Genomic DNA, 14,581 nt, shown 5'->3' on the forward strand with positions numbered 1-14,581 from the left:
CCTGAAAAAGGAGATAATAGTTCCGACCTCAATGAGTTGTCATGAGAATTAAATAAAATAATGTATTTATAGTGCCTAGTACATAGTAGGTCTTCACTGAATGTTAGTTCCCATCACCAAAACACATAGATATTTCTGAATAGAGGAATAAACCTCCACATATGTAAGTCCTTATCTTTCTGATAAGAATGAAAATGGGAAGATATCTAAACAACATATCCAGAACTATAGACAGCACATCTTTATCTTAAAACATAGCTCCCAGCAAGCCTGGGTCTGTGAAACATGATGTAAAGAAGAGGCTGCTATCTGTACTGCACAGTTAGAACTGTGTATAATTCAAACTTGGTCTTAGAATTTTTACAACTTTATAAATGAAAAAGAAATAAACTAATTAATGAAAGATCTGGAATAGGAGCCAGGCCTCCTAATTTTCAAAGTGCTTTTTCCAGTGCACAATATATGGTTTCCCCAGCAACAGTATTCAAAGTCATCAGAATGTCCAACTCAATGCTTTCATTTAGACCAGGCTTTCATTTTCACTTCTTCCAGAGCATTCTGGAACATTGTTGGGTGATTATTTGTTTCCCTTATGGCAGCCACTTCGGCTCGCCAGCCCCACAGTGATCTCACTCTTGTATACATACCAGTTTTCAGGGTCACTGCTGAAGCTGTTTTGCTAGATCCGGCATCGTTACTTGCTAAAACAGAAATCAGGTACTCAGTTCCACACTGGAGAGAGGAGATGGTACAGGAACTGAAAGTCGTACTACAGCTCAGCTCTGAAGAATCGCTCAAAGCCATCACAGTATAGTTGAAAGCTCCTTCTGTCGGTGCCCATGAAACAGATGCCTTCAGAGCCCCACTATCAAAAGAGACTTGAATGTTGGCAGGAGCACGAGGACCTACATTTTCGAGAAACAATTAAGATTTTGCAGCAGCCTCAAGAACATGAGTAAGATTTGGCCTAACAACATTGCAGAGCTTGGAGGATGGGGTACCCCAATAGCAGGATAATTGCAAGTGTTCAGAGCATAAAATTGGGATTTAGGGTACCTGGAAACTGGTGATACATCTGCCATGAACTATGCAAACTCATAACTAGCAAGGTGACCTTGGCCATGCTATTTAATCTCCTTGTTATTTAATTTTTTATCATCTGTAAAATAGATCTAATAAGATCAGTCCCTAGCACATATAGGTACTAAATAAGCATATTTTGAATGAATGAATGAGTGAGTGAATGCACAACTTGACAAGTGATTGAAATAATTAAATGAAATTATAAATGTGAAGGGCTAAGAGGGCTGTGTGGGAATATTATTATGAAGTGGTAGGTCAAATATTCTTTCTATTATTGATTGATGAAGCTAAACAGATCAGCTTCAACAATATGCCTTCTTTACTTTTGACCCCTGCTAATACTTTTTCTGTAAGAGCTTTTAGGTTATAATTGTTTCTAGAAGAGCAGACTTTCATTCCATTCTAAATCAAAGGGAAGGAAGGAAAGTATCAAGTGTGATGGTCACACATTAAGGTAGTCTTATTAGTGTCTCCAAAATGCTTCCCTCTACATTCTCAAAAATCTGCCATCCTTTCTTCAGGGTTATCCTCTGAACAGGCTTCAGGAGTATTCTCCTGGGCTGGGGAAGAGAGAAGTTGGCCTCAATTCTCTGGAATCTTGCTATAATAAGACCCATCTGGCAGGCCTTAGAGACCTTCTTGGACAGCCCGTGAGCAGAGACTAGTCTGCTCTGGACACACACGGGGGTAAGCAGGGAGGGCCCTGCTTGAGTAAGCAGGGACTCAACTTGCCCTCTGCAAGGCAGGCACTTGCCGTGTTTCTCCTGTAGGCCATCACAGCGGGACCCTTCCCCTGCTTCACGGTCAGCTTGTCTACAGGGGCAGCTCTGCTCTGGGGTAATGCTGGGCCCAAGGCTGGTAAGGGTAGGCTGCAGTGTTTTAGGACAACCTGCTTTTCACACATGAGACACGAGAGAACCAGGAAAAATGAGTAGAGTAGTAGGAGACTGTTATGGGTTGAATTAGTCCCCTCAAAATTCCTATGTTGAAGTCCTAACCCCAGTACCTCAGAATGTGATCTTATTCGGAAATACGGTCTTAGCAGATATAATTAGTTAAGATGAGATCATTAGGGTGGGCCCTAATACAATATAGCTGATGTTTTAATAAAAAGAGGAAATTTGGACACAGGCATATGCATACCGGGAGAATGCCATATGAATATGAAGACCGCTCTCTATAAGCCAAGGAGAGATGCCTGGAACAGATCCTTTCTCACAGCCCTCAGAAGGAACCAGCCCCGCCAACACCTTGATCTCAGACTTCTAGCCTCCAAAATTTTCCATGAGACAATAAATTTCTGTTGTTTAAGCCACCCAGTTTGTGGTACTTTGTTATGGCAGCCCTAACAAAGTAATATGGAGGCTAAATCTAAACTCCCTAAAACTTTTTAGAACTTGGGAAACAATTGAAGAGGAAGGCTTTAAGAAAAGTCACCTCTAGGACGTGGCTCTCCCTGTTCACCAGCCTGATGCAGATGTTCCTTCTGTGACACTCTGTGCCTGTGCATCCTTCTATCAAAGCACTTGTTACACGGAACCGTAACCATTGATTTATGCATTGGTCTCTCCTAGGACACAATCAATTCTTTGGGTGTGAGGTCATGCTTTATTTGACTTTGTAGCCCCATCAGCTAAACTATGCCCAGCACATAGTGGGCTCTCAATAAATATTTGTGGAAAGAAGGAATGAATGAATGCCTAGGAAAAGGCCCAGGGAGACTGGCTTGTCTCAGACATCCTGACTCACCAGGCCCACCATGAATCACCTTAGGGCACTTTGCTATGATTTCACCCTGCAGAAGTATTATAAAAGGCAAACTCTTCTCTTTTCCCTGAATTTCTGCCTTGACCTATAGACAATGGGACTTCCACTCTCCTCCAAACTTAGGGAATGGTGGAGAGAACATTTCTGGTTTCTTTCCACTCTTTCCTTGGTCCTCCCCAAGGGATGAAATAGCTAATCTGGTTGGTGAGAGTCTGGCATCTATTAGGCCATATTGTCAGTGAATGGCTTACTCTGCCTCAAGAGAAGGAAAACCTCTCTCTCCTTCCCTCTTTTTTTTTTTTTTTGTGAGGAAGATCAGCCCTGAGCTAACATCCATGCTAATCCTCCGCTTTTTGCTGAGGAAGACCAGCTCTGAGCTAACATCTATTGCCAATCCTCCTCCTTTTTTTTTCCCCAAAGCCCCAGTAGATAGCTGTATGTCATAGTTGCACATCCCTCTAGTTGCTGTATGTGGGATGCACCCTCAGCATGGCCGGAGAAGCAGTGCGTCGGTGCAAGCCCGGGATCGGCACACGGGCCGCCAGTAGCAGAGCGCGCGCAATTAACCGCTAAGCCACGGGGCCGGCCCCTCTCTCTCATTCTTTTGGCTCACTCCAGCAGCTCAGTGTGGGCTTCCAGTTATCATGCAGTAGGATCCCCTGGTGGGGTATCCCTTTGATGGGGTTGGTGAGAGAACACATACCATGCTCCAGCTTCTCAGCCTACAATTGCAGGAGAGATGATAGAAAGTCCCATGCTGGCCCCAGGCCTAAGTGGAGGCCTTCAGGGAATACACCTGAAATATTGCTTCCCACCACAGCATAAAGTACCATAATAACAGGAACTTGGTTTGCTGCTGTATCTCTAGAACAATGCCCACTCGAAGTTGGCACACACTCATTAAATGCCTACTGAATAAATGAATTCTTGTTTGTCCCAATTCTTTACTATTGGTCTGAACCCAGGAAGGGACAAGGGGTGACTGGTAAACCTAACAAGAGTCATCTCCTGCTGCGTGATCTTGAATGTGTATGCTGAGATTAAGTCGGGTATCAGAGGGGGAGTGCCATGCTCTGTGTATTCTGAGCAGCATCTCTTTATATATGCAGTAAGCATTTAAACCACTGAGGAGGAATTGTCAAGGCACTATAAATAAACTCATAATAAATTTAAATAGCTGCTGCCAGCTGCTCTGTACTTATCACTTAACACTGCTCTTGATGGCTACAGTGCACAGCCCCTCTCATTAATCAAAAGGGAGATTGTTTGGGGCTACCAGGAAGTCCTTACTTGTTCTCTGATTGCAGGTGGAGTCATCCCCGGGGGTTCCATTGGCATTCCACGCAAAGGCCTTTATGGTGTAGAGAGTCCCGGAGTCTAAGCTGGTGAATGTCAAGGAGGTGTTTGTGGTGTTCTCTTTCCATATTCTGCCCAAACCATTGGCTCGCATAACGGACACAGAGAATCCAATTGCCATGTATACAGCTTCCCACTGCACAAGAATAGAGTTGGGACTTGGAGAGCTTACTTCTAGAATTGGTGCAGCCAACACTACAAAGACAAAAACATGCGTTTGTGTTACGAAAGTCCAATAGAGGATAATTCGAATTTAGAAATAAGTAATTTGAGGTTGATTATCCATACTATGAAATAATTATTTGCTTTGTAAAAGGATTCACAGCAGAGTCCCATTAAATAATGGCTGTCTAAATGTGCATTAATTATGAATGACAGAGGAATGGGGAACAGAGAAACTCTAATATTAGGCATTATTTTCAAGTGGAGGTTGGTAAGAAATTAGATAAAACATCCCTGTAACCATAACATAAGCCAATGGGGGAAATGATGGTTTATACTATTTTAAAGTGCACACAACCTTTCAGAAATATGCCTAAGTACAACTTTATCAGTTCACTTTAAGTAATGCTGATGACAAATTCCAAATGTTTTTACTTAAGTCTAAGTGCAGCAAAGTCCCTTTGTGTTCATCATTCAGCATAGTCTTTATGGATACCTGAGGTTAAAAACAGAAATCCCTTTTCCAGAGATTTAAAAGCAAGGATGTTTTTAAAGATGCCCAGGGCCGGCCCTGTGGCTTAGCGGTTAAGTGCGCGCGCTCCGCTGCTGGCGGCCTGGGTTCGGATCCCGGGCGCGCACCGACGCACCGCTTCTCCGGCCATGCTGAGGCTGAGTCCCACATACAGCAACTAGAAGGATGTGCAGCTATGACATACAACTGTCTACTGGGGCTTTGGGGGGAAAAAATAAATAAATAAAATCTTAAAAAAAAAAAATGCCCAGAAATGGGTTTTATTTTCCAAAGAATCTGGAATTTAAATGCCCATCTCCTCCACAGATGTCTGAATTCCCGAAAAACATCATTTGGTGGCTCCCACTTCTGGGCCCTGAATATAGGCACTCACGTGACACAAAATTACATGATGCATTTACAGCCTCAGTATAACTGACCCAGGTCACAAGCAGTCACTCAACAGGGGATGAGCATCCACTACCTGTCTTTGCCTGCTTTGGAGGTGATGCCTGGCTTCTCCCAGCGGCACTGATGGATCTGATGGTGATTTGGTACAAGGTCGCAGCCTTCAGACCTGTCACAGTGCCTGGGGAATTGTCCACAGTGGTTTCAATGACAGTGTCCCCATCTTCGGCCGTGAGAAGGTAACTGGTGGCCCCTGGCACGGTAGCCCACTCCACAGTGATACTGTCGCTGATTTTTGAATATGCCTGATCAATGGTGGGTATTTCAAGAGCTGAAAGAGATTTTGAAGCTGTACATTAGCTAGGATACCAATAAGGATTACTCTTTTCATTTTACTTTTCAAACTGAAACATTCTTGTGCCATCCTTCAGACATAAACTTTGCCCTTATTTTCCAGATCAAGAAAAAACAGAGAAAACGAAAGGCAAAGCTACTCTCTAGAAGAGAGCCAGAAAACTCAAACCTCTCATTCAGGATGAGATTTCAAAGGCTTTTCCCAGTTGCCTCTGGGATAATTCGCACTTTTTGTACTTTTAAAAGAGTTCAACAAGAATGGAGAGTGATTATGGGAAAATACTGTGAGAGGAGGGAGAGAGTAAGTGAAAGCATTCTGTGAATTCCCGGGTCTGCTTTGCCCTGATCTCCCCTCCATGCCCCACGAATAGCTCCACTGCCTCCAGCTAGGATCCTCTGCCGTGGCTGTGGTCTTCATCTCACCCACTTTGCACATTTCCCAAGTGTCGTTTCATCTAATGGAGGGAGAGGGAGAATTGAGTTCTTTGTTTTATAATTGCTCCATCGTACTTTCTTTCATGTTATCGGAGCGAAACCATTTTCAGATTCTTCCATATAAAATAAAAATAAACTTTATTTCCTCCTTCTCTATCAAAACACCTGCTCCAGCATAAGAATGCGATGCTCTGGCCCCTCCTCACCTGGGCCTGGCCGTGGTTTGCCAGGGGGATACGGATGCTTGTGTCATGAGTTACACAAGACATTCCCACACTTTGGGTATGGGGTAGGAGATACAGCACGGTAATCAGATTTACTACTTTGCAAAAATCCACAGACACAAAAATGCCCTGGGTGTCGGAGATCCAATTGGAAGAAAAAGTCAAACAAAAATAGCTGCGTTTTAGGTTTGAAAACGACACTTGCCCTTTTATTTTTAATGTACTGCATTTGCTGGGTAAAATCACTATATGCCGTATTGAAAACTAAAGGGTAAAACAAAACTATAGGGCAAAGAGGAGAGAGTGTAAATACAGACCAAATGGGTGGTTTGCCAGCATCAGCTCCTCCCCCCAGCAGAACCCTACCTGCCAAATCCCCATATGCGTGATACAGACAACCTTCTCTTTCTGTACCAATAGCCCAGAGAGGGCTTTGGCAGCATCTCAGAAATAGCCATGCTGCAGGAATGAACAAAGTCTCCACTGTGCGCTGGCCAGACATTCCTTGAACATAACCCAGGACTGTCTCCTTCGCCATTGAAAGAAAACTATGATGGTTGTATATGCTGGGGAAAAGTTGCAGGCATGCTCATCTTAGCCATTTGCCAGCAGAAACTGACTCTGCAGGAAGCTCCCACGTCCCCTCTCCCCTCTGCAGGATAGGAAGCCCCAGTAGGGGCTCCCATGTCGTGTCTCCCACACACTCATCCCTTTTCTGCTCCCCCAGTTATTAGTCCCGGGTGACAAATAAGCCTTCTCTCCTCTAACTTTGTGGTGTCTCTCAATTTCTTCTGTTTCCTTTGTCCCCATAGTTTATCTTATCTCCTATGTTAGCCAGTCCTGCTTATTGGAATGAAATAACTTTCTGGAAAAATGACAACCAAACTAGCCATTTACATAGGAGGCCTGATAGTGCATTCATGGAGTGGTTTGAAAGACATCTAAAAGGCTAGCATGACATAGACTATCTCCCCATAGGCCTGTGAAGAGGCCTGAGTACTCCACAAAACTTGCTCCACTGAATTGAGCTGGGAGAGGCCCATTTACCCAGAAGGAGTAACACATGGAGCCAGGACTAGCAGGATGAAACACAGGGTTGCATGGTGGAAAAAGAGCAAAGGATTTGGATTCAGAAACTGTGGGTTTGAGCCCTGGATCTGCCGTTTACTTTTGCATGTGAACGTGTACAAGCACTTAACCTCTTCTAGTCTGGGTTTTCTCCCTTAAGAATGCAGAATGTTAATAATACCTACATGTTAGGATTTACTTTGAAACGTAAAATACCTACATTTTACGATTGTCGTAAAGAGGAAGTGAAACAGTGTAGGTAACGGCACTTCAAAAGGTAGGAGGGGTTAGTGTGTGTGAGTGTGTGTGTGTGTGAACCAGGACAACCAATTTTTGGGTTTGGAAAAGCCAGACTGCATGGCACTGTCATGGAGAGGTGCCAGGGAAGGTGAGATTCTGGGGAGTCTGGGGTAAGCACAGGCTAAAGAGACAGATTGCCTGTTTTACATTTGGTTCTAGGGCAGGATCTGACCAGTAACAGCAATGAAAGAAGATCAACACCTCTATACTACGTCTCCTTTAAGAGATGAGAAGCTTGAGTGGGATGTGCACGGCTCCGTAAATTAGCAACAGTTCTTCACTCTTTCTTAGTTCTATGTTTGGCCCACTTACTGCATGGATGAAAGAGAAAACTTTATTCCCCAGCAGTGCGATCAACCACTTTGATCAGACAAAAGTGAAACCTTATGATTCTCAGCATCTGTGCATTCTACCAACTCAGAGATCTAAATTAGCCCATGTAGCCCCAGTGGCCAGACACAGATCGACAGCCAACACAGAACCCAAAGAGAATCAAAATACACACACTCAAAATGAAACCTCCTACGCAGTACAGTAGTCCCCCTCATCCGTGGGTGATACATCCAAGACCCCCAGTGGATGCCTGAAACCGCAGATAGTACTAAACCCTATACATACTATGTTTTTTCCTACACATACATACCTATAATAAAGTTTAATTTATAAATTAGGCACAGTAAGAGATTAACAACAGTAACTATTAATAGAACAATTAAAATAATATACAGTTGGCCCTCTGTATCCTTGGTTCTGAATCTGCAGATTCAACCAACTGCAAATGGAAAGGCCTACAATTGTTGATCTGTACTGAACGTGTACAGACTTTTTTTCCTGTTATCATTTCCTAAACAATACAGTATAACAGTGATTTACATACCATTCACATTGTATTAGGTATTATAAGTAATCTAGAGATGATTTAAAGTATATGGGAGGATGTGCAGTAAGTTATATGCAAACACTACACCATTTTTTATAAGGGACTTGAGCATCCACGGATTTTGGTATCAGCAGGGGTCCTGGAACCAATCTGCCCCTAGATACCGAGAGATGACTGTACTGTAACAGAAATTACCATAGATCTTAGCAACCTCAGCATCTGACTTTTTTCTTTCTTCATTAAGTCAAGAACTTGCACCTTTTCACTTAAAGGAAGCACTTTATTGCTTCTCTTTGGCATATCCAAAATTCCAGCATCACTACTCTTATGCTTTGGGGCCGTTATTAAGTAAAATAGGGTTATTTGAACACAAGCACTGCCATGCAGAGACAGTCAATCTGATAACCGAGATGGTTACTAAGTGAGTAAGTGGCACCTAGTCTATACAGCATGGATACACTGGAGAAAGGGATGATTTATGTCCTGGGCAGGATGGAGTGGGATGGCACAAGATATCATCATGCTACTCAGAACAGTGCTCAGTTTAAAACTTAATGAATTGTTTATTTCTGAATTTACCATTTAATACTTTCAGATCACGGTTTACTGCAGGTAACAAACCGCGGAAATCAAAACTGTGGATAAAGGGGGAACTACTGTGTCAATAAAACACATTCTATCTATTGAAAAGCCAGGATGAATCAAGGAACAGCATCATCAGTGTCTCAGCCTGCCTCACTTTCTCTCGAACAGCGTGGAACCAAAAAGAAGCCCCCTCTGAGGACTCAGCATGCCCTGGGTGTCCTGGTACCATCTAAGAGACAGCAGAGCTAGATTTTGTCCACCCAAAGACCACTTATGAAACCGGGAACGAAGGAGTTAAAAAGTCTTCCGTGGGCTAGAAGAGAAAAAAACTTTGAGATAAGCTTTGCTAACTGCAGCTGTGAATACTCAGCATAATTCACTGTTGTTCAAAACTGACCAGGTCTTTCTGTCCCTCCTTAGTGTATGAGTGAGCTGTCTTTCCCACGAGGTCAAGGTCCAGATGTCAAGATTCAGCATCACGAGGCCAAACGCAGGCTGAAGACAAAAACTAACCAGAAAAGTCCGGATAGTCAAGGGAAAAGAAATTCAGTCTTCAAGGCCAAACAGGCTGGTGGGAAGGCGCCAGTCAGCAAGTCTACACGCTCCCCCTCCCTTACCTAAAACCCCAGCACATGCTCCCCCTCCCTTACCTAGAACCCCAGACAAAAACCCCTACCTTTTTCCCTTTGAGGAGGTGGATCTGAGTTCTAACTCCAATCTCTGGCTGCCTTTCCATAATAAACCTCTTTCCTTGCCAGAAGCCTGGCATTCCAGTTATTTGCCCTCCTGTGTGATGGGTAAACGAAACTGTGTTGGTGTTCTGTACCACTTATAAAAAAAAAATCACTTTGTATATGGCCAAACAATCCTTCTCATAGCTTCCTGATCAACCCTGAAGGTTTCTCGGGCCGGCCCCGTGGTTTAGTGGTTAAGTGCACGCGCTCCGCTACTGGCGGCCCGGGGTTCGGATCCCGGGCACGCACTGATGCACCGCTTCTCCGGCCATGCTGAGGCCGCGTCCCACATACAGTAACTAGAAGGATGTGCAACTATGACATACAACTATCTACTGGGGCTTTGGGGTAAAAAAAGGAGGAGGATTGGCAATAGATGTTAGCTCAGAGCCGGTCTTCCTCAGCAAAAAGCGGAGGATTAGCATGGATGTTAGCTCAGGGCTGATCTTCCTCACAAAAAATAAAAAAAAAAATAATAAAAAGAAAAAGAAAAAAAATGAAGGTTTCTCAAGAATAAGATAAGTAAATAAGAATAAAGCAGGAAATAATTTCTAAAAAACTATTGTATATGCATGGATTTTATGGCTCAGCCATATATCTGTATCAATTTTTTAATTGCCTATTTATAGTTCCTTTTCTGTGGTATAGACAAAATAATAAGTAAAAATTGTTCTTATTTATGTTAAAGTGCTATGAGAGTTTATTGGTGATATAATCAATATTATATGGTTCCTCCAGATAATCTAAATCCCATAATCTAAATGGAACATAAATTTCCATTCTGGGGACTTAGATTTCTAGAATATATGAGCTAGGAGAGGCCTCTAGAGAAATTATCCTTGCGTTCAGTCATTTATTCAAGAAAAATGGCAATAAAGGCTTTTTTTAGAAAAGCCTGTGGGGCCAACCCGGTGGCATAGTGGTAAAGTTTGTGCTCTCTGCTTTGGCGGCTCGGGGTTCGCAGGTTTGGATCCCGGGCGCAGACCTACACACCACTCATCAAGCCGTGCTGTGGCAGAATCCCACATACAAAATAGAGGAAGATTGGCAGCAGATGTCAGCTCAGGGACAATCTTCCTCACCAAAAAAAAAAAAAAAAAAAAAAAAAGAAGCCTTTGTCCAGCTCTGAATTATCATTGTCTATATTTTAAGGATGTAATATTGGAAGTGTAAAATCCTTTTTTATTGAGGAATCTCAAAATTTTAACCAAAAACATTTCTAGTTTTCTCCTCTAATTCTTCAGAAGACAAAAAATAAATATAAATTAGATTCTTCACTATTTATGACTAAAATTCTGGATTTTTTTTTGACTGGAATGATGATCATAGGAATATTTTACTAATGGCTAACGTATTTGAGAAAATCCATGACTACATGACTCTGTACATCTCAGTACTCAATAAGAATATCTTACAAGGACTTATCTTTTAACTTTGATCCATGTATTTGTCTTACCAGTTACACTCACAGTGTGAGTGCTCAGAAAATGTTGAATATTTTTCCTGGTATAGCCTTTATATTTCAGGGTAGCCCAAGAATTAACAGCAGAAATTAAAATCAAATACGGGGAGGGAAAACTTGCGTTTCAGAAAATTTTACCTGTTTTTGCTGAAGCAACCTGAAAAGGAAAGTTTAGAAAATTAGAACCATAAAGAAAAACACCATTTGGGGAAATGCAAAACAGAAATCAGAGCAGTAATAAATTTATCACAATATTTTTATACATAATGTGAGAAATCTTCCAATCCATACAGAGTATTTATTTGCACAAATCATTTCCCAACACTCAAATCTACCACAAAACAATCCTAAATAGAAGTTAGAGGCTGGAGGCAGATCGCATTACTATTTCATTTTTCTCCCTGAATCTGCCTATTGAACTAAGTCGGTAGCTGCTGACAGATTTTTCAGAAATCTTTGTTCTTAAAATATGATGATGATCTTGTTTTTTTTCTCCAGTAAATCACATTAAATTTCAAACACACAAACATATACTATCTTGGTATGATCCAAAATATTTTGATTTCTATCTCCCCACCCCCTAGTCCCTCAAAAAAAGAGAAAGATAATGAATATGTCTTTTTTTTTTTTCCCCTCAATAGTTGCAGCTAGGTCAGAATGGTCAACTCACCATTTTAAAACAGATAAGACTGAATCCAATCAAAGACAAACATTTCTTGGGTCCACCAGCCATCCTGTTGGACCAACCACTCACATGGCACATGACAGAGTGATCAGGGTCCTCTTTGATCCCCAGGAGGGCAGGGCAGCACTGTTGGTCGCTGGGATGTGGGGCGTGATGCTGCGAACAGACCCTGGGCAGTAGCTCCTCCCCTTTCGTGTGGAGCTGACCTGTAACTAGGGGCACTCGGAGACTGGCAGGGACAGGTATTGCAAAGACTCAAAAAAGAAGAGAGTTGAAGAAAGCCACGCCAAGCAGGCCCCAAAGCTACTGCAACCTGGGTTTCAAGGTAGTATGTAGAATGCTCTCCTTTTCTTTTAAAAAATTTCTTTTCTAGATAAAAATTGTACAAATCTGTATAGAAAATTGTTGATATAGTGGAATGATCATTTTAAACTTGGGGTTCCTGACCTGTTCTATTTATTCTTTTTCATTTTTATTTGTTGTTGTTCTTATTGTTGTTTCAGTACAAAGCAATCAGTCCCGCTGTCGGGAGCAATTTGCTGCAAAGCTTCAATATCTAAGATGAAAGGGCAGAGGGCTTGGGGGTGCGGGAATGGGGGAGATGTTGTTTAAGGGTACAAACTTACAGCTAGTAAATAAATAGGTTCTGGAGATCTAATGTACAACATAGTGATTATAATCAACAGTATTATATTATAAACCTCAAAGTTACTAGGAGACTAAATCTTTTTTTTTTTTTTTGGCTGAGGAATATTTGCCCTGAGCTAACATCAGCTGCCAATCTTCCTCTTTTTGTATGTGAGCCACCACCACAGCATGGCCACTGACTGACGAGTGGTGTGGTTCCACGCCCAGAACCCAGCCCAGGCCGCCGAAATGGAGTGCGCCAAACTTAACCGCTAGGTCACCAGGGCTGGCCCACTAAGAGACTGCATCTTAATCGTTCTCAACACAAAAAGAAATGATAATTGTGTGATGTGATAGAGGTGTTAGCTAATGCTACTGTAGTAATCATATTGCAATATATACATGTATCAAACCAACACACTGTACACCTCAAACTTATACAATGTTATATGTCAATTATATCTCAAAAAAAGAGATGAAAGGGCAGGAGCATGTCTCTTGCTGAGAATGATAGTGAGAAGTCCTTGATGAGCACATTAAATTCATCCATCCCCAGTACAACCCTGCAGTTCCAGTACCTTTTATTTCCAGAGCTATCTTTCTAGTGCAGGCTCTTAATACTAATTAACATGTAATCTAAGCACTATAATATTTAATTCTAACAATAAACAAGTAATCAACATTATTAACTGACTTGTATGCAATCACACAAGTTTTAAATGGTGGAGTTGGGATAAATTCATCAGTTTAGGGGCCAGCCCGGTGGCAAAGTGGTTAAGTGCACACGCTCCGCTGCCGCGGCCCAGGGTTCACAGGTTGGGATTCCGGGTGCGCACTGACACACGGCTTGTCAAGCCATGCTGTGGCAGCATCCCATATAAAATAGAGGAAGATGGGCATGGATGTTAGCCCAGGGCCAATCTTCCTCAGCGAAAAAGAGGAAGATTGGCATTGGATGTTAGCTCAGGGCTGATCTTCCTCACAAAACAAAACAAAACAAAAATAAATAAATAAATAAATAAAAATCAGTCTAACTCCGACACTCTAAGATCCTTCCACTAAACCACTCTGCCTTCTATGAATTGACTACTATGAATTCAAGGCATTTTTGTTTGTGCATTCAACAAGTATATACTGAGTACCTACTGTATACCAGGAACTATTCTGGACACTGAGGATATAAACATAGCCAAACCAGAGCCCTGCACTCAAGGAGCATACACTCTAGTAGAGGAAGGCCAAAATAAGTAGCTAAAGTAATAAAAATCTGATGATATGTCAGGTGTTGTTAAACGTTATGAAGAAAAATAAAGCAGAGCAATGGGAGAGAATATTGAGGGATAGAGTTTAGTTTCTAGACCATGGTCAGGGACGACTTCTCTAGCAATGAGGTGCTTGAACATAGACCTAAGGGAAGTGACAGTGAGTCCTTTGGAAACCTAGAAAGGAGCATGCCAGGCAGAGGGAAAAGGAAGGGTGAAGGCCCTGAGGAGCAAGACGGCTTGGCTAGAGCAACATGAGTGCTCATCTCCCCAGCTGTGGGGAGTGTTGGCAGCCGACAGCTCTAGCTGAGTTTCTCTCAGACTTGCCCTTGCCTGAGCTGCCTTGCTCAGAGTCACACCCTCTTCCCTGGCGCAGCCAATGACCAGGAGATGAAGGAATATAAGTGCCCTTTGCCTGAATTCAGGACAGCTCTGGAGGGGAGATCTGAATGGCGCACTATAGCATCCACCAGGACCTGGTGAGGGTGAGGCTAGAGAGGCACATAGGGAGCAAAATTTAAGGAGGCACTCAATCTCAGGTTCACACAAGCCCAGAGTCCCAGAGGCTTATGGCTATGAATTTAAAGAGTCATCATGAGGGGCCAGCCCCATGGCCAAGTGGTTAAATTTCCTAGCGTTCTGCTTCAGAGGCCTAGGTTTGTGGGTTTGGATCCCGGG

At 42.6% G+C, this 14,581-nt stretch overlaps 1 protein-coding gene across 2 annotated transcripts in view; it reads right to left on the minus strand.

The window, feature by feature from the left end:
* FNDC7 (fibronectin type III domain containing 7) overlaps nucleotides 1–12,077 on the minus strand; it is a 29,988-nt gene extending 17,911 nt beyond the window's left edge. The window contains exons 1-5 of one of the 2 annotated variants that reach the window (XM_087419917.1): nucleotides 12,000–12,077; nucleotides 11,468–11,486; nucleotides 5,364–5,618; nucleotides 4,141–4,401; nucleotides 648–905 (exon numbers count right to left, since the gene is read on the minus strand). In XM_087419917.1, coding sequence (XP_087276043.1) covers nucleotides 648–905; nucleotides 4,141–4,401; nucleotides 5,364–5,618; nucleotides 11,468–11,486; nucleotides 12,000–12,062 — 856 coding nt within the window. In that variant the 5' untranslated portion in view covers nucleotides 12,063–12,077. The remainder of the gene's footprint in view (nucleotides 1–647; nucleotides 906–4,140; nucleotides 4,402–5,363; nucleotides 5,619–11,467; nucleotides 11,487–11,999) is intronic. The other variant, XM_004420747.2, reaches the window with a different exon arrangement.
* Nucleotides 12,078–14,581: the final 2,504 nt, after the last annotated feature.

This window comes from Ceratotherium simum, chromosome 2 (assembly GCF_057802395.1).
Source record: "Ceratotherium simum simum isolate JZ-2026a chromosome 2, ASM5780239v1, whole genome shotgun sequence".
Classification (NCBI taxonomy): domain Eukaryota; kingdom Metazoa; phylum Chordata; class Mammalia; order Perissodactyla; family Rhinocerotidae; genus Ceratotherium; species Ceratotherium simum.